At 40.8% G+C, this 21486-nt stretch overlaps 1 protein-coding gene across 2 annotated transcripts in view; it reads right to left on the bottom strand.

Annotated features, from left to right (window-relative positions):
• Positions 1 to 21486, bottom strand: part of TFEC (transcription factor EC) — a 331120-nt gene that overhangs the window by 124821 nt on the left and 184813 nt on the right. For both annotated transcript variants that reach the window (XM_085650598.1, XM_085650599.1), the window contains exon 2: positions 18032 to 18283. In XM_085650598.1, coding sequence (XP_085506724.1) covers positions 18032 to 18283 — 252 coding nt within the window. The remainder of the gene's footprint in view (positions 1 to 18031; positions 18284 to 21486) is intronic.

Raw genomic sequence — 21486 nt, 5'->3', positions numbered from 1 at the left:
CTGGTGATTACTGACTCTGAAAGTGCCCTGGGCTCCGCTAACCAGGCCCAAGGCCAGTGCTCTGTCCTCCAAAGGTATATGGTAATTGGGAGATGTAGTGCATGATTCTGATAACAAAACATGGTAAAAAAAAATCTCCACTATACTGGTAATTACTAAACAAAGATCCACCCAGTGGATGTCAAAAAATATAATCTCTGTAAAAAGGCACTAAATTGAGAATACCACCTGTTGAAATGCAATCTTCTGGTGAAAGAAGAATTAGACGAGGTCAGAACATTGCTCAATGAGTTCAAGAGAGCAGTATGGTTGGCCAAGAAACAGCACTTAGACATTCTGAAGATGCTCCATTCATGCAACTCCGGAGGCTCTAGGGCCTTCTGGAAAATAATCCACGTCATAATCGAGGACAACACTGCAGTTTTTGGGGCTAATATCAGTGAGGAGGTATGGTCCCAACACCGGCAAAAATATTTCTCAGCAAGGCAAGAAGAGCCATTTGCTAACACAGCCGAAGGGACTCATAAAGCCTGCAGCAGCCTCCTGACCAAGAGCCATCTAAAAAGACAGCTCAACTCGCAGGGCCATTATGTGGATGAGATGGGCTGCCACTCCAGGAAACAGGGAGGGTAATGGCAAAATCTGTAATGAAGCAGCTAAAGAGGGAAGAAGAACCAGATGAAATGAATCTAAAAGAAATAGAAACAATAATACAGCGGAGTCGAAATGATCATGCTCCAGATCCAAATGTGCTCTCTTCTGCCCTGTATAAAACTAATCACAAATTATGGGCAAAAAACCTTGGCCTTCTCTTCAGCACAGTGAACCTTCATCAAGCAGTTCCAGATTCTTGGCATGGATCAATAATCTACCAAATCTTCAAAGGGTGAAACGAAGGTTATCCCTGCAAACCATGTGTTTCAGATCTGCAAGAATGGGTGGACCATCTGGCGCTTATGCCAAGGAATCATGCAGGATTTTGCCCTGGCCAGGAAACTTTATCCAGCTTTGCTGCTCTGACTCTTTGCACTGAGAAGGCTTTCGACTCAAAATCAACTTTATACTCCTGCTTCATTAATTTTCCGATATCATTTGACAGGGTCCCCTGAAAACTATTATGGGAAAAATGTATCAGTCTTTGGATAACATTGAAAATCATGAGACCCATCCAACTCCTTTGTGCTGAAACCTGGCTGGGCATTAAATTGGGGGATGGCTCAAAACCTTTACTGAAAATGGATACAACCACTTGGTTGAAACAAGGGAGTGTGCTCGCTCTCTTTTTTTAACATCAATCTTTCAAGCTTATACATATATTTAGACTCCATAAATGTTCACCCACCAAAATTTGGGGCCCACTGCCTTAATCATATGCTAAATGCAGATGACTTGTTTTTATTGAGCACGACTCCTGTAGGCCTGCATTGGCTCGTAGACACTCTCTGAATCTTCACTAAGTTGCACAAACTAGAAATGAATTTTTTTTAAAGTGGTGAAGTTCAGCAGGAAAACAAAATCCCTGGAGCATAGCTGGTTGAAGGGGTCAGATTAACAGCTGAACAAAAATACAAATACCTCGAGATATCTTTCAACTCAAGAGGCACATTGTTTGCACACATGGATGCAATGCAAACCACAGCTGCCTCCATAACCTTTGGCATCAATGCCCTGTCAAAATTCTTACAAGGACCAATATTGCCCCCTTTACAGGAGGCCACTGGGGCAAAGCTACTTCCATCTATCTCGTATGGCTGCGAAAGGAAGGTAGGAACAAAGGTGGTAACATTGCAGGACCTGCTTATTGCTATAACATATTGGGCCATATACAGACTCCCAAACTATACATTGCAGACACAACTATACCTAGAGCTAGGCTCGACAAAACAATCAATTGTCATAAAGTGCTTTTTCTTAAAAATGTGTGATAGACCTAGATTGGTAGAGGACAAAAAACTAGCAGCATGCATCTGGCTTGAAATAAACCAGCCAGACTCAAAAACTGAGATGCTTTCCAGCTGGTGCAAGGCTCTGATCTATGGAGCATTAGGGCTTCAACAGCAGAGCTAAAAAAAATCCTGAACAGATCTACCAGATTCCTTTCTCTGGAAGGAGACAAAGAGAACCTGGAAAAGTGAACTCATGCCTGGCACAGCATTAACTCTTATGTCTCTCTAAAGCCACAAGCATATTTCGACAATCGATTTGCTTGCTTTTATAAACTTAAATGTATGAGCCTGTGCTTAGGTATTAAGCTAACATTGAATCAACTATACTAATGGCTCAAAATGGCCAAGATGAATTGTAGACTCTGTGGTGAGAAAAAAGAAACCTTAATGCACATCCTCTGTCTCTGCCCCGTAATGCTAACAAATCATAGAAGGATGTTGCAGGGCACCTTTATTCAGGCAGCTGTTCAAATATGTAGGCAATCCACTAATGTGGCATTGAACCCAGAACTTACACAGCTTTACATCAGGGCGTTAAAGATTCTGGCCATTTTTGAAGCCAGAATAAAAGCCACTGGGAATACTCAGAGGTTACATACATTCTACTGGCAAAGCTCCTTAGTGCCCTCCACCATGCACTGGCAGTTTGAATCCTCCTGCTCAACAAAGCCCATGAAAATTAATGATGCATTTTATTTTCCATGAAATGGACTTGACGTGTTTTTAAAATGCAATTTAAGGTCATGCACAGTCACTTAGGACCTCTCAAGTACATTCAATTTTCAAGGAATGCACATTTCTCCTTTTAGGACTTTTTAAACTGCTATAAATAAGCAATTATATTACATTTAATCATGAAGATTTTTAAGAACTGCAATTGTTATTGTTTTTCTTCTTATGTATTGGTGTAATAGTTTTATTTAATATGCACTTTGATAATAGATTTGATTTCAGTAATTGGTATAATTATTACTGGCAAAGACAAGCTACCTGTAAGACCCCAGTATATGGTAGGACATTTAGGCTCCGAAACCCTAGTGGACTTAATGAACTTAAGTGTGCAGTGCTGTGGTGTCTGGTGTCATTTCAAAGCCAGGCCTGTATTGCAGGGTGGTTTTAAAATAAAACTATGTCCAAATTTGACTTTGGGATTAAAAGTCCTTCCAATGTCAAACACTACCTTTATATTATTTATAAGTCAACCCTAAGGTGTGCCCCAAGGGTACAGTGCATAGTTGTAAAAAGCAGGGACAATATAAAATACGTTTTATGTGCCCTGGCAAGGAAAACAGCCTAGGTCATGTTTCCCTATTGTAGTATTACTAGCCTCATAGGCTAACATGGGGTAGGCTTTATTGAACTTAATATGGTCCATTTTTGTTTTGGGGCTAGCTAGCAATAATGTTCAAGTATCAAATTAATGGTCAAATTAATTCCCACAATTTGACATGGTTAAAGTTAATGTAACTATTACAGGAAAGTAGTTTTAGAACATATTATTCTGAAGCTACCTAAAATAGCCCTGTAGCACCCTCTTCTGATTGGTCAGCCTTTGAAATGCCTGAGACAAGTTGTTCCCTGAGTAGATGTGAAGAGACCTGGGGCTGAAACAATACAGGAGGAGATTTGCTTCCTTGAGACACCAGGGGAGATGAGCTGGACTTTGAAGGCAGGAGAACAGATGCCATAGCACCCAGGCCAGCCCCACTTCCTTAATTACCAGTCATATGGGGCCTCATAACCAGATTAGGAGAGGGGCTGGAAGGTAAGTGTAGTCAGATGTTAACCACACCACTGGGTTGGATTACACAGACACACACACCAAGGAAAGATTCTCTCCATTTTGGTTTTTGGGGAACAGTGCATTCTGGGTCAATTATATATCACACTTCACATGAAGTAATCATAACAGAGGCACCTTTACCCCTATTGGTTAGGGTGTCCCTCCCTCTTACCAGCGAGAATGGAGGATACATGTGGGAGAGCTGCAGGAACTCCTCAGAACACTCTTTGGAGCATCAAAAGAAGAAGGACTTCCCTGCTAGACCCTTGGACTGCATCACAGAAGGCTTGAACTCAGAAAGACTGCACCTGTTGCACTGACAAGGTCCAAAAAGAAAGAACTGTACCCAACTTAAAGGAAAAGGAGTGGAAAATAGTCCTAGTCACCAAGAGGCAACCCAGGTCTTTGAATCCTTGGCTGGATCTACAAGACCCTTATTTTCCCCAAAGGAACTGAGAAACAAGCAGATCTCAAAGTCTGGAAACTTTCTGCAATGTTTTGCGGAAAAGCTCCAGAAGGGGCCAAGCTCAACATTGAGGGTTATGCTGCCATCATCGATGGCATGGTTTGTCTTGCTGAAAGCTCTAGAGCTCCTCGCCATCCACAACAAGGACAATCACTTCCAGGGGCTCACTGAGTCATCGTGCAGCAGCAGATTACCATTGTCAAATCGAACTTCAGATTTGAGAATCCTCAGGACCTGATGACGAGTCTGTCGATGAGAGAGAAGCTCCAAGAAAAAGACTGGGGGACTGATAACGATGGACCACCAAATCCGCCGTGGTCGTGCAGCTGTTGCTGCACCGGCAGTCTGACTGCTGTATTACGAGTTGGGGATTGGATTGCCATAGGACTGCTGCTACCGCGAATGAGCACGGATCCCTGGCAGTCTTGTAGTGGTCTGAGGCCCACAATATTCTGGTGGTGCCCCTGTGGCACCACCAAGCATATTATGAGTTTCCTTACCACCAGTCTTTATGGTGGTGAGCCCGCCATGAATAGTGTGATGGTGAGGAGACTAAGGGGCTCCAACAGGCCCTCCTGTTGCCTCAGTGCCAGGAAATAAATGCAAGGTTGCACATGCTGTGCCCCCCCTTTATGCATGCACTCCTAGTTCCTGTATGTCATGAACTTAACTGTCCCTGCTGTGCAGGAATGTGCTGTGGTGCTCCCATTGTGGTACCTTTTTAAGGCTCAGATATGATCCTTTGAAAACGCACTGCCAAGGGACTACCGCCACACCTCCAAACTCGTAATCAGGCCCTAAGTTTGAATGTAAACCTTTGACCAGCACCTAGCATTTAACCTATCATACCCATGCTCCATCGCACTTGGCCTAAATCTTTGACTTTATTCTGATCCAACATGACCAGATAGCCATGAGTGGTGCTTTGAGCTTGTTGGCACTAGAAAGCACAATTTTTCATTTAATCTTTACACATTGATATCTACAGTTTCCTGCACTCAATGTTTGTCATTTTGGTGTTGTTTTGAAGATAACTCTATTCTCTATTGTAATAAAGTGGTGTTGCATTTTTGTTGTGCTGTGTCCTTTACTTATTTCCTGTTTTGGTGATATCAAATGTTTTACACATACCTGTCTCTTAAGTTAAGCCTGACTGCTTGTTTGTCAAGCTACCAAGGGTTAAGCTAGGATTAATTTATTAAGACTTGACTGGACCTATTAGTGATTGTGGAATTATTGCTAGCTGCAGGTTATTACCCTCACCTATTGATAATCCACTTTCCTACAGTCAGCGACTTGAAATATATTTATAATGTACTGCAGGAGGTACTGTCCATGTATAAAGAGGCTAATATGGTGGACTATGCTTCTTTAATATTTAGCTCGAACATTGATTCTTTTGAAGTTATTAAAGTTTTATTGGAAATGATCCATCACCCATCTCACTCCTGTCTGTTCTATGGCCTACTGGAGAAATATGGGAATAATTGGAAGATTGTTTTCTGTTCTTGAACCCATGCCCTGCAAGAAAGCATAACACAAACATACAATGCTTCATCTTCACCCCAGCTACTTTGCCAATCTCAGTGACCTAAGAAACACTCATGGTCAATAATGGCAGTTGATTACTCACCTGGTATGCCCAGACATGCTGGACAGACAGTGTACCAAGCTCATGTTGGTTCCTGTTGTGAACCACAGTATATGCAAAAATGCTTTTCCCCAATGCAGTGGTGCATAAGTCTACACATTGAAAGCTGTCAATATGGTGAAGCCAAATTCATAATGTACTATATGTGAAGCTGAAAGTGGATCCCAGAGAGAGCATGTCAAGGTACTCTTTATTTAGTGTTCAAACCATGCAATAATTGCTGTTCCTTAAAACATAGATGTAGGAATGTGGAAAATTATTTGGATGGTTGGTCACTCACCTCAAGGAATAATATCACTATCCCATCACATTGAACCCAAGAAGTCACTAAATTACCCTAAGCTCACCCCACTGGGAGACATGGCACAGAGCAGATGGCTAGAGCAAGGTGCAAATTATTTATGTTTAACAGCAAAAAAAACACAACAATCCATTAGGTGGAACCAGAGATATGAGTTTTATGTTTTTTTATTGAAAACTATACCAAAAAGTGCCAATGACAGTCTATGGTTCCAGTAGACTGGGACTTGCGCACACTAAATGGGATGGCCCATTCCAGGATTTTACCTTTGAACTTAGTCTTCAAAATGGAAGTCAGATCTGTCAGCGGTACAAGGCAGCAGGCTGTATCCATGAAGGTTTGACCTAAGTTGAATAAGCGTTTAGCGAGGTCCCACTAAAGATGTTGATTTTGGCAGAAAAAGATCAGAGTAGGAAAAGACAAATTCTGTTCCCAGGGCTGTCAATATGTCAGTCGAATACTTTCTACTCCATTATCCAGTCAAAATTTCTAGCTTGGACTTAATTAGCGTTCCAAAATGGAAGAAAAATATTGAGTACCCGTATTAGAAATTATATGAAGGAGTAAACAATGAAGAAGAAAAATAACATTCAAATACACCAACTGTTTTTTCGGAGTTATTTCTGAAAGTTGTCTGAAGTAATCATTATCACATAATATCATTCTGAAGGTTGAAGAGATCATATGCCAAGGTTCAGGAGCTACTTGTAATGTCTACAGATATACACAAAGCTTCAAATATAAGGATTTGTGCTAAGTACAAATGAGATATTCAAGAATAATTTCGATTGGTGAAATATATAAAAACACTAAATGAAAATTAGTTTTCACTTCTCTCTGTCACGCCTGGCTGAGTCATTACTCTTTTCTAGAACATCCAGCTGTAATTCTTTAGTTGAAACAAAATATCTTGTACCTGAAATGCAACTCATTTCATTGACCAAAAGGTGTCTTTATATGACGATCTACATGTACCTTCAGATCCTCTGTTCTTGATGCATCTTAACTTTGTCTAAGAACAACTGAACTATTTCACCCATTCTGTGATAAGGAATTATAGGCGAATTATAACTAAGTGGATGATTCTGAATAACTATGGTGTAAGGTTTCAGGCAGCACACTCTTGAACCAGGAATATATGTAATAGTGAAAGTGTACTCTGCAAACAAAAAAGCCCCACTGGCTTGATGAATATTTCTCCACTGAAGATATGATAAACACTGAAAATTGCTTTGTCAATTCTCTAGTCCCCATCAATGGACATCTCGTCTCTGTACAAGTTGTGTTCATGGCTACGATAAGGTTTATGCTTTAATTTTGATAAATAAATCCTAAAAATCATCCATTTGGACACGAGTAGACCCAATCCTGATTGGAGTGTTGTGGTTATATGTATGAATTTTTCTTGAAAGGGACCGCTGTCTCTAATAACTTGCTGCGACCCTTGGTCCCTTCTGACTATAAGGGTCCCCTTGTGCTTTGTTTAAAAACATGAGTTCTCTTTCAAGTAAAGAAAAGACAGGGTGTTCTTGTCCATTATCAATTTGTACTAGAACTATCCCTAACTGCTCTTTCAGAGGCATCTGTTTCCACAACAAGATTTTCAATGATGTATTAGGATTACATAATAATGGAGCTTGAGTAAACATTAGTTTAAGCATATTTTTTAAAAAATCATTTCGATTGCACTACCAAACATCTATCTTCATATTCGCCTTATTCAAAACACAAGGAATGTCTCTATTTGTGCAAAATTGATAAATTGATGATAACATTTGTGAATCCAAGGAATCTCCTTAGTTGAAGTCCAATCCACAATGACTGAGAACTCCTTACGATCTTTGGAGCCATAGAAAGACAAAAAGCATTCAATCTGAACCCAAGATACTACATTTTTATATTCTAAAACTCACACTTCTCAGGTTAGCAATAACAATGATGTTGCACATTACACCAAACCTACATGTTCAGGTGCAATGCACATCCCAATATTCAAAATGCCCTAAATGTATGTAGAAAGCCATTTCCCACTCATCACATAACTTTACGTTAATCCAAGCAGGTGATAAGTATTTGTTAAATTAGGGTTAGCAAAAACATATGCATTGTGGACTGTCACCATAATGTCTTACAAAGGCTGCAGAGATCCTTAACTGTAATCTGATTCATGCCTTTACCATCAGTACAGTTTGAAGGTTCCGATCTGTATTGTTTATAGAAATGAACTGTTTTAGCAGGTGATAAAGCTGGCATAATTAAACCATTCAGAAAATTCTTCTGTAAATAACCCTTTAGTATTTCCTGCTCTCTCTTAGTCTAGGTATAAATGTAGCCAAAAATAACAGATTTAATTGGTATTGTGCAAACATATTCCCTGTAGGATAATGTGAACACATTTTAGGTTTAGCAGAAACTTTATGATTCTGCATGTGGAAATGTGGATTATTAGTTGGAGGGGATGTGAGTCCTCGTCATGTGAAAATGATACAATTCTGTACTATGCTCAGTTAGGTCTCAATCATTTAAATCAGAGCGAAACCCTTGGTATCTACAGCACAGAGCAGACAGCCGTAACTTAGGAGAAATAGGTAAAATATTCATCAGTACCAAAACAATTAAAATGAAGAAAACACTACACAATATATATTCCACTCCAACTTATAAGAATAGAGACAATTGTAATGCACAAACAGACACCAACATGAAAGAATCCATTAAACTAGAGATATGAATTTTTAAAGTTTGAATCAAGTTTTAGCACCAAATAGCACAAAGCTCCAACTGCAGGCATATGGTAACACTAGACTGGGTCAAAGTTAAAAGTTAAGGCTGACTGCAATAGATATAGAGACCAGGATTGACCTGGTCTGACATTTTACCTTCTTGCCTAGTCTTTGCAATGGCAGTCAAAAATCCTCAGCGGTAAAATGCAGCGGGCTGTGTCAGAGATGGGTTAAACGTGGCTGGATAGACAGTGGACAAAGTCTTACCAAAGCAGCTGATTTTTGGCATGTTCAAGGAAGGTTCCTCACTGACAGTATACATTTGGCACCATTGCCCAGTGAAGATTTCCACCTTTGGACTTAGGACTAGGGGTGGGCGGAATTTGCATAGTTGCGCTAGGTAAAGCTCAGCGAAACGGTACAAAATCTCCGCGAGCACGCAGAGTTCTGCGAACGTGCGGAATTGCTTGTTCCGCCTGTTCGTGATGTTTTTTTCCTGTTTGCGAATGCTGTTTGTGTGCTAGGGGGGAAATATCTCTCGAACTCGCATTTTGAAAGCGCGAACAAGCAAAAAATTCCGCAAAGCCGTAAATCGCGGAATTTTGGGCAATTCCGCATTCTCCGTGGAACGCCAAATTACCCAAATTCCACAAAGTCTGTGAGCGGAACGGAATTTACCGCCCAAGCCTACTTAGGACCTGATTTAGATCTTGGCAGATGGGTTACTCCATCGCAACGATGACGGATATCCCGTCCACCGAAAAATAAATCCTATAGGATATAATGGGATTCATATTTTGGCGGATGGGATATATATCACCATTTTTATGTAGTAACCCATCCGCCTAGATCTAAATGAGGCCCTTAGTCACTTTTTTTAGCATGAATTCCTCCAGTGTGGACAAGTCTGCAAGCTGATATTGAGCAGGTGTCCAAGAAGTTAGATACCTTCTCTACAACCTCCGCCATAACAGATTTGCAGCTGTGGAAAAGTTTAGATTGGAAGCAACCCGAATCTTTGGCCCAACAGACGCACACGTTCATCGGATTACCTTTATAGGTTGGTACCGGTCTCCGGACGGATCGCCATACAAAAACCCTTGAAAACGTTTCTAAATTCCAGCTTTAAGGGTTGGGCAGCAGGAGAACAGTCTGACACTTAACCAAGGGCCCCTGGACCGCAGGGACACCACTTGGGGTTGGGACCTAATCCAGGGGATGCCACTAAGAGGGTCCATGGCAGTACCAGTTGGAACTGGTCAACTGCGCTCTTCAGAAAGGTAAGCTTCTTGCAGCTTTTGTGTTCATGTAGACTAACAGAGGTCCACTTCTGAATCCTGGGTTCAAGTGGGACCTGGCCCAATTTTGGGCATCTCTCTGCACAAGTTTAGTCCTTCTACTGTGCTCCACAGGCCCAGATATGTTCTGAAGAAGGTACTGGGGATACCACATTTATGCAATTGGGAAACTTCTGGCCCCTCCTTAACCAATGGGGTGAAGAATACCAGGAGTGGCCATACCCACTTTGCAGCACTTCCTGTGTGTTTACTATAAGCTATCCCACAGTGTCCCTCTCTACATAAAACCAACATGGCAAAACCTTTTCTCCCTTGTGCAGAGCTCTCTGTGATCACCCAGACGTATGGCAATGATAATAGCAAACCCTCTCTTGTGGTAACTTAAAAGCAGTTCTGGAGGGAGCCTCTATCCTACAGAAATTGCTGCCTGGCTGGCAAGCAGGACAATGAGGGGCAGGCTTAGGTGTGAGCTACATCTGCCTGTGACAGGGTAGGTACCTTTTGAAGTTTAATTAAGTTCCTTGGCCCAGTCCAGATGGCCATCCTGCAGGAGAAAAGCCAACCTCCACACCCAAGCCCTTTTGTCCACTGTCTGGGGGCAATACACATCTTCCCACAGGAGAGCCATTAATAGTCAGGTAACACTGTACACTGGCAGAAAGGCAGATTTGGCTTTTGACAAGAAAATTGCAACTTTCTAAAAGTGGCATTTTCAAAATAGTAATTTAAAATCTGATTTGACCATTAGACTTACAATAACTAATACTTTTAGCCCTTGAATCATTTTTCTAGCTAGTCCTAAAAATTATGCACTATGACGTGTTATAATGTAACACAGTACTTTTCTATGAGAGAGCCAGCCTTGCTGCTCAGCTTTGTAGATTTTTTACTTCCAGGACATGTAAAACCTAAGTACACATGTCCTAATTTTGAAATACCATGCATCCTGCCCTATGGACCTTTACAGTCTACCTTAGGGTGGCTGATAAGTATTAAAAAAGTAAAGTTTAGACCTGTAAATTAAATGCTACTAATGGGCTGCAGCTCTCATTGTGCCACCCACTAAAGTAGCACTGTAAAACATCTCAGGCCTGCCACTGCAGCCTGCAGTGAATTTTTAAACTGCAATTTCAAACTGTCAAAATAAAGCCATTTCCCAGACCTAAACCTTCTTTTTTAATGCCTATAAGTTACCCATTAGGTTGTCCCTAAATGCACATAGGGCAGGTGCATGACATTTAAAAAGTGTGACATGTGTGTTTAAGTTTTACATATCCTGACAGTGAAAAACTCCTAAAGTTGTCTTCAGTGTATTAAGGCCATCTCTCCCACAGACTAAAACTTGGTTACCTTATCACACTAAAGAAGTGATAACTTCAGTGTAGGAACATATAGAGAAATGCTTCTTCCACTCATTTCAAATGTAATTTTAAATCTTCCTTAATGGTAAAATCAGATTTTAAGTTACTATACTGAAAATGAGACTTTTAGTTAAAAAAAAAAGGATGTTTATTTTGACCTCATTCTTGTTAAACTATTTTAAATTACAGCATCATGATAGGATAACACACAACACCGAATATAAAATACAAATATAAAATACAATAAAACGCAACTCATCCTACGATAAAATATGTACAATCTCAAACACCAGTGGATTAACTGAAGGACTTACCCCGAGTAAATTAATTTATCTCAGATTGACTGTAAAACAAAGGAATTTATTAAACATTTTATCTACTTCCATAAAATAGTTTGGGGGAAACTTGATGAACACATTTGAAAAAATAAAATTAAATAATGGAAGTATCATCATTTTGATAAAAGTGTTTCTCCCAATTATGGAAAGTGGTAGAGCTTGACTGTTAGTTAAAATAGTCTTAACTTTGTTCAAGGTGGATACATCGTTAAGTGAAAAGAGCTGTAGAAAGTTATGGGAAACCTAGATGCCCAAATAACAAATTACTTTAGATTTGGAGACCTGCATTCGAAGATCGTTGGTTAAAACCTGATCTGGGCAATTGAATAATACGATTTCTCAATTTTATACCCCCTTAGATTGGAGAAGCTTCTAATTGTGTAGAGGGTTTGCTTGGTATTTAAAGGATCTACCGGCAAATAGAGAATAAGGTCATCCACAAACAACTTAAATTTTGAAGCCCCAGCTACAGGCGCTTTAATTGATGTATTCTGGCATATCGATGATGCTAGTGGTTCGATGAATAAAGCGAATAAAACCGGGACATCGGACACCCCTGACGAGTGCCTCTTTGGATCTTGATTGCGCCAGCAGTATGTGCATTTATTATCGTTTTTGACTCCGTTTTGTTGTATAGATGCTTTAACATATTGACAAAACCAGTGGAAAACTTAAATCTGATTAAAATGGCAATCAAAATGTCCCAATTGACTACATCAAATGCTTTTTCTGTGTCAATCATAATGATTGCTGCTTTATTGTTGTTTGACAAGTAATCTATAGCCTAGAAAAAAAGAAATTGTATTAATGGCGAGAAACCTACCTGGCCTGGCAAAAAAACACATTCATCCTCATTCACCAGCTTTTATACTGGTAGGGTGATTCTAGCCACCATTCTCTCAGTAAGTAATTTATAATCATTATTCAATAAGCTAATTGGGCGATATGACCAGGGATTGTCAGAGGGCTTACCCTTCTTTAAGAAGCTGCGACAACTGCTTCTGAGAAGTTTCTAGGAATCTGGCACCCTTTCAAAATCGTATTGAATATTGATACTATTAGATTTTTTATCTGTGGCATAAATATTTTATCGATTTCAATGGGTAGTCCATCACTGCAGCAAGCTTTTCTGCTCGGTGTGTTTTTGATGACCTCCTAGATATCAATTTTAGTAATTGGGTACATAATCTGGGCTTTTTGAGTACCAGTTATTATGGGCAGCTCCATTGTATTAAGGTATTTATTAATCATTTCAAGATATATCAATGCTGGAGCAGAGTACAGCTTCTTATAGTGCGACAGGAAAACTTTATTGATTTCCACCATATGCTGTACTATTTGACCATTGTCCTCATCGAAAATAGATTTGATGGTGGCATTATTGCATTTTCCTTCACGGACCAGGCCAAGAATTTACCAGTGTGTTCGCTTTCATCATGCCACTTTTGTAGACATGTATTCTGGTTCGTAATTGCCTGGTGCTCGTAGAAAGTTCTAATTCTCTGTCTAGCTTTTAGTAATCTAGATTCCGTTGTTTGCGAATCGACTCTAAAGTGGCGCTGGCTTCCTTGATCTAGCTCTTATTGTAACTGTTCGGCCGTTTTGTTTCTATTTTTAATGATATTTGCTTTACAAGATTTTGCCACCCCTCTAATAAAGGCCTTACAAGAATCCCAGACTTGAAAGGGAGGGACTGATCCCACAATCCATTGGGAGAAATCATCAAGCAGTACTTTGACTTTGTTGGTTTCCCCACTCTTGTTTTTTCTATGTTTCCCCCTTTGGAGCACTCTGGTCTTTTCCATATTTATTCTTTTTTTTTCTTCTTGCAGTAGTCCGCAAATATCTGAAATGTTTTCTTTGGATCCCAATTCCTGTCAAATCACAAATCACGAAGTCATCTGCACATAGAAGGCAGCTAATAAGAATGGTATTCATTTTTGGGCTAAAAGTATTTAGATGCCTTAGAACACTGTGGAGGTCAGCCAGGAACAAAGAGAACAGTGTTGGTGCCAATACACACCCTTGTCTCATGCAGTTCCTTATGTTAATACGTTTAGACAGGGACCCTTCACTATCCAATTAGACTCGGGCCCAATTTTAATTGTGGAGTTCCTGCAAGATCAAAAGCAAAACTTAAGGGATCTCATATTCATGTTGTGCTTCCCATTACAGGGCTCAAACAACAGATTCAAATTGTAGAGCTGAAATCAACAAAACAACAGTACAATACTATGTATGCACTGTTATATGGATTTCTTGGCAATGGTCCAATGGCTAAAGTAATGAATAATCGTTGAGTGGTTCTCTTTAAAACCACCCTGTTTACAAGGGATAAAACAGCATTAGCTTCTGCCCACTTCTTTAAAATCCCCAAAAAGATCTTAGAGAAGACTTTGCCATTTATATCCAACAGATTTATTTCCGGTAATTTACTGGAAGGGCATATTCACCTTTTTATATATAGGTTTAATCACTGCTCCCTTCCAGCTCCCTGGAAATCTTCCTGTTTAGAGTATTTCCTGGAAGAGGGTGTAAAACAGACTGGACCACCAAGCAGTATTTGTTTTTATTACCACTGCAGGCAAATTATTGGGGCCAGCAGCCTTTGTAAGTTTTAGCATCTCAACTGTTTTCTTGATTCTAACTCGGAGAATCTTTCCTTCGTCTCGTTCTCAATCAGAAATCCAGTAGGGCACTGAACAGTGGGGGCATCATTGTAATAGGTCTCCTCTAAGAATTCCATCCACACATCCTCCCCCACTTACACTTCAAAGGTGCTTGCTTCCAGCATACACAAAGGAACCTGACACAAAAGGGCTTTGGTTGTGGGGCAGGGTGTTTCTCCTGAGCAGGATGTCCTGGGTGTGTTGTACTCAGCATTCATGAACTTCAAAAGGTAGCCTGAGGGCTATGTCCACCATCATTCTGAGTTCTGAGAATGTCTGCCACTGACAAACACAGCTAAAACAAAGGCCTGTGTGCCCTTTTGATGCAATAGACAGTTTGGAGCTGAACCCAATAAAGAGGGAAGTTTAGAGAAAGGAAGCATCCACCATCCACAATTTGGGAATGAGTATAAAAATATCACCTTCTGAACCTCTCATCAGGACACTCCTGGACCTCTGAAAGATTTAGGAAAATGAGTGGCCTGCTGCCTGAAGAAGGAAGACTGGATCTGCTTGCTGTGAACCCAGGCTCACCAGAAGTTACTCAAAGGGTCAGCTTGTTGACCTCCTGTTTGGGCTAGAGAAACACCACAAGCTTTGAGAGGCCTCCCTGAAACTGCCCAGAAGACCAGCACTACCTGGACCTGTCTAAGCCCTGCTACTGGCCTCTGCTTGAGTGATACCTGATCGCCAAGAGGTGCCTCCCCAGGTCCTGGACCCTTGGCTGGCATAAGAGCATGAAAATCCAGAGGTTTTCGGCTCCTCGCATCCACAAGTGGACTCTTCGCATGAAGAAATGATTGTCTGCAACACCGGTCAATGCGAAGCTCCAGCGACAATCTGCTCCTCACATCAAGCAGTGACCGTCTGTGTCAACCACTAATGCAAAATCCCAATGGAGACCGGCTCCTTGTGCCGACAATGGAATCCTCACAGCTTTGACAAAGTGAAGCTCCTGCTGAGGCTCCCCATGTGGACTCGGAGTGTGAAGAATAAACTCTTCACCGAGTGAAACCTGGTCCCTGTGTCTGAACCACACTCCATTGCAGTTGGCCTGAAATTGTGCCTTTTATCTTGTGCAGCACAGCCAGATACCCATGAGTGACTCTGTGGGTTTTTTGGCACTATTTCCACCTAGAACTTAAAAAACGCATAGCTCCTGTTCTACTTATTAGATTGTTGTTGTTTTGGTGTCATTTGATTTAATATATTTTACTATGAGATTTTTCTTTGTTTTGTTTTCACTGCATAGTGCTGATAGCTTTTGTGCCAATCTGCAAGAGGGAGAAGCACAAGTTTCTTTAAAGATTTTTGTGGTTCACCCTGACAATGACTGTGTTTATTATTTGAGTTGGGCTTCCACCCCTCTCAACTAATAACCCAATTTCTTACAAAACTACTTTCTACCATTCAGTGTTGTGGTTTACTGTTGCATTTTGTCTGCAGTCAAAGCCTGCTGTACGATCCTACTTCTATTTCAATAAAACATTACGACACATCATAAAACTGTAAAAAAAGGATGCAAACTGATTAAAAGGGAGTTCCTAAAGTCAATGTTGATCTAGTTAGGGACCTGTTCAACTTTTACTTGTTCTTGACTAAACTGCGCAGGACGAAAAGCAAAATGCAACATAAGAAGCTCCAAAAGTTCTCTTAACTACACTGGATAACAAGAAACATGTGAAGAACTTGAGTGGACTACTGTAATATTGGTACACTGTGATAATAAACTCTGCTTTAGCATCAAATCCTCAAGGTGCAATTACTGTAATTTATTTGACAGCTCCTCCAAAAAATCGATAGTATTACTGATCCAACTGAATCACTAGTGGCACAATCTCTCATGGACTAGATCTGGAGAAGGTTTCTTGAGTCTCCTTCTTGATGCCCTAAAGAAATGTTGACTTCTCTCTGTAGCCACAGTAAACCCATACACAGAATAGCATATATAAAAGGTGTCAAATGTCTCCTATGTGACACATAGTGGTCACAGTGCCATAGTGCCACAGTGGTCTTGGCACTGTGGATGCTTAGCCATATGCTGAGTGGACCATTCTGAAACATGCTGTTAAGAAACGCGAACAGTGTGTCTTTTATTGTTGAACATGAACAATCTGGGATAAGTCCAGATGTAACAAGAAGACATATTTCAGTGCTGACACTACCAACGTCATTTTACTTTTGTACATCACATTTACTACCAATCTGGGCATGGCGGAAGCACTTAGCATCCACATGAGTCGCTCCTAACCCACCCTGAACATGTGCATGTATGTGGGGGGTCTTCTGTGATTACAACCGGGTGCTTAATACTTAAATTAGACATGATCGGCATTCAAGCTGCCAAACATTCTGCACAGGATAAGCTGCTTAACTTGTATACTACACATCAAAGAGGTGCACCATTACAGTCCTCTCCACACAAAAACTCTGTTCCTCTTTACCTGTGCTTCCACGACTCATTCTTCCTTTCAGTAAACAATTCTGGTAGAAGTGTTGTAGGTAGTAAGCAGCATTACCTCTGAGGAGTGATATGCTATTGATAGGCTTAATTATTTAATTAGTGGAAGATCTGCTGGAAGTTTCCTGAAGGAGTCAGAATGTCGGGATACTGTATTATCTCCTTTACCGTTTAAATTAAGTATAAAGGGTGAATAATTTCCAGTTGTTACCTGTTTAATTGCAGTCATTCTTGGTCTCCAGTCCACCTCTTACCTCATGCTTCTAGGCCGGAAAGAGGGGTAGTAGCCCTAATGAAAACTATCCCACTGAAGCATTGTCACGCTGGTGAAGAATAAATTCTGGAACCTCCACCTAACTCAGCAAAGAACATGTCTCAGGTACAGCATTGTTAGCATCACCTCCTCCACCACTTTCCCGTTATATTATAGCTCAAACGGATGGGATCTAATTTTACTGGGAAGAAAATACAGCTGGTAACATTGCATAAGGTTAGGGCTGTAAATTATTCCTGACCCGGGCCCTGTCCCCATATGACTCAGTCCTTTGGCAAAAGGGAGCTCCTTTCCCCTCCAGCATCCAGTGCTGAATATTTCCTCCACAACATCTGCCTCCCACCTGCCTCAGTTCCCATTTACCATCTGTTAAAGTGGGATAAGTGGGCGTGTTAATCTGGGAGACAAAGGAAATACCATGCAGAGTCTGACATGGAAAACCTGGGTCAGTATGTTCATTTCTTTTTTCTGGGTGGTGGGGAAGGTGTTGGGGAGTCTTGTTTGTAATTGCACAGTACTTGTGAAATGCTAGCATGAAGAGCCAGTTTTCTTCTGGTGTGACGTTTGCACACCACCAGTACTGTGCAACTAAAATTAGTCACTTTTGGAGATTCAGTCGAAGATCATACCTCACTTGTTTAGATTTTGTATTATGAGACATGAATCTTGTCTACTAGTGCAACCCATTTAGACTCTTCCCTGGCAATCAAAATATATTTTGAAAAGAAATATTCTGCAAAATATTTGGAACAGGTTATACCTCATTTTCATGGTTGCACTCAAGCACCAGAAACTTGGTAACCGAACTGTCAGCAATGCAGTTATCATTGATGGGAGGCATGTGTCCGTTTCTGATGACTGGTGTCACTCCTGGAGGATGAGTTGTATGTGAAGAGGGAACGTGGAGGTCTTGATTTGACAGCTTGGCTCCCAGAGGCAGGCACTGCTTCACCTGCTGTCTTTGGGTTTGCTGTATATGATACTTGTTTGGATTTTCCAGGTGTGCTTGAACCTGTCAAATGAAGCAACAAATAACCATAATTAGATTTGAAAAAAGCATTACAATACAGTATGCTATTAATGTCATCCATGATCACTTGAACATTACTCCCTTTGCGCACATATTGTTTTAATGGTTCTTCCTTTTCAACCTGCATAGTCTGGTCATTTTCCGAATAAAGGATGCCAGTTAATGGTAGATCTCCATTGCTGTCTCTCTACTGCTCATGGTGGGAGTGCCTTGAATGTGTGAGGAAGAATTAATTTTGAAGCAACTTTGAGAATGTTGCGCACATAATGGTAATATGGTGTTGCCACAGCATGGCCAACCTGAAAAGTTACCACATTTCCCTGCCAGGGTAAGTAAACAGCAAATGTGGTGTTGCATTGAAATAACTTAAGATCATCTGTGGCTAATTTTAATGTTAATAGTGTCACACATGACCACTTCCCACTATGTATGTAGCCTGATGAGGTTTACATACACATGTTTAATCCAATAGACCTCAGTAAACTGGATTACTTTGCAGAATCCAATTACTTCTACCAACACATTGGTTAGGCATAAAGAAATCTAGTTAAAGGGATTGAGTGTTTGTCACATAGATTATTTGTAATCCAACAGGCAAATCCATCATGCATCCACCGCCACATTCATAAACTAAACACTGGCACAATTTTACTAACACCATGCTCGGTTTGTGCCACAAAAGTGATGTAAACGTTTGCAAGGTATTGAGTAAGTATTTACTGTATAAATGAAAACTTGTTTTGTGCTAGAAGGTAGCACTAAAGTGATGTAAAATAGAATTATGCAAAACGTTGCATTACTTTCATTCAAGTAGGTGTATCATGGTGCTATATTGACATTCCCATGAATTCACCCATCACTTTTGATGCGAAGACATATCTACTAAAAAGGGTTTTGCACCAAAAATGTACGCCTCCTAAATTTAGGCAAAACATTGGAAAAAAGGTCATTTCTAAAAAATTTCAAACTCTGCATCTGTACTGTAAAGTACAGCACACATTCTAAGTGGGGGAAGTTTTAAACTATGTCAAAGCATAGGATTTTGTTCTGGAAAGATATGCTTCTAGAATAAAACCTATGTTAGACATCATGCACACACCTTTGCAGTATGAAGCAAGGGTGTGTTTGTGGTCCCATATCTACTGCACTACACTACCTGTCAAGGGAACCCAAAAATAAACACAATTTGTTTGGAATTCCCATTAAGACAGTTTTATCTTTTATGATCTGATCCCTACAAATTTATATCCTGGGCTTCCATTCTCAGTTTGGGTTCCACCCATGTTTAATATCAATGTGTTGGGTGTTAAGTTGGCCCTATGGTGAACCATGTCATCAAACTAGGAAAACTCGTGTAATCCCAAAAGACAGTGATAATTTGGTGTTGCTCATTAATCTTGTTGTTAAAAATAATAATGTCCAGTAGGTTGGATTAATATTCTTTTTTCTCTCCAGCTCCCGTGGTGTATTTTAATCTATCTGCAGGACTGCTTCAGACATGTATTTGTAAAGGCAAGAGAGAAGTATTCTGCTTAGTATAATATTATATACCTTATACTCAGTTTATTTTACTCTGGGTGGTAGATAGGCCATTAAAAAGGGTGTTCCTTTAACTTCATTCATGACAACATTGTTAGTTGTTGAATTTGTTTAATACTGTTTTGAATAGTAACTGCTGAATGTGTATAGTTATCATTCTTAAAAAACATGTATTGCTATAGGGCTGATCTATTTTCAAATGGTGTCTTAAAGAGCCAAAATAGCTAAATAATATTGCCAGAGTATCCTTTCCATAATTTGACTTTGTTTGTATATTATGCCGCAATAAATGTTCTTTCTTGCTGCAAAATCGGCTTTTTTTTGCTATATATAATTAGTAAGGGTTTTCCGTCAATACCGTCCTTATAAGAAGAAGCCAAGCAATAGGACTTCATCACCCTCCAGCATAGGAAGTGACATAATTGGATTTGCCATCATCCACCTCCATAGAAAGTGACATCACAGGTTTCCTGTCAATGGCACCCTGCGCTCCTCCCCCTCTTCCAGGACCTACTTAATAGCAGTTGCAATTTGGATGCAGGAAGTGACATCACTGCCCATGGTACACTGCACTCTTTGCCACCTCCCCTTAATGGCAGCTGCAATGCGGGCATGCAGAAGATGTGTGGAGCAGGCTTGCCACTGGTTCACTGAAGGTGAGCCAAAAGAAAACCTGTCTTTGTTCGTCCATACCTGGACCATACCCACAGTCAGGTACCGCAGTTATACCCCCACCCACCACTACTGTGCTGCACTCCTCTGTACTCTTAACCCAGGCCCCTATTCACTGCGCTGCTGTCACATTAACCCACAGAACATGGAAAGAACATTCACATGCACCTCCTGCAAGTTCTCATGCACTCTCCCACAGGCCACCCACTCCTGTGCCAACACGCAGCGTCCCACTCTCTCACACCTACACAAACCAGCCACCGGCTCATGCTCACACATACCAAACACCACCCAAACAACATGTCACACTCACATGCAGGCTCCTCAACACCAGCTCTCTCAGCGAATACACACCGAGGAGATATGGGACCTACTGCACGCAGTGCTCCAGAACTGCACTTCCTCACAGCAACACAGCTAAACCCAACCTCTTTACCGGTCATCATTACAGACATCCTCGCTGGATACAAGATGGCCAGGCAAGACCATCAACACAAGCTCAGAGGTGAAGTTGCCATCACAATCAAAGAAACCATCAGCTGCACCACCTACACAAACACCACCACTAGCTACATGGAAAACCTTACATTCAAGATAAACATAGCAGCCAACATCTACCTAGGTGGAACCCTTGTATGCTCACCACCAGGATCCCACAATAATTTTGGCAGCAGCATCATAGACTTTGTTGCACCCCTCATCATCAAAGCCAACACCTTCATCATCCTCAGAGACCTTAACTGTTACCTAAAAGACTGTACCAACCCAAATTCTATTACTTTTTGGGGAAAATTAGCAAACCTTGACCTCTACCTGCACTATACCAAACCAACCCATACTGCTGGATACCTGTTGGACAGATGGACAGAATTTTCTCCTCAATCAGCAAACTTAACGTTGACCAGCCAGCAACTATGTCCTGGAAAGACCATGCCCTCATCAATTTCAGCATACCCACCGTGCACCACCACAGA

This window comes from Triturus cristatus, chromosome 4_1 (genome assembly GCF_964204655.1).
Source record: "Triturus cristatus chromosome 4_1, aTriCri1.1, whole genome shotgun sequence".
Classification (NCBI taxonomy): domain Eukaryota; kingdom Metazoa; phylum Chordata; class Amphibia; order Caudata; family Salamandridae; genus Triturus; species Triturus cristatus.
This window is presented reverse-complemented; position numbering and strand designations above follow the sequence as displayed.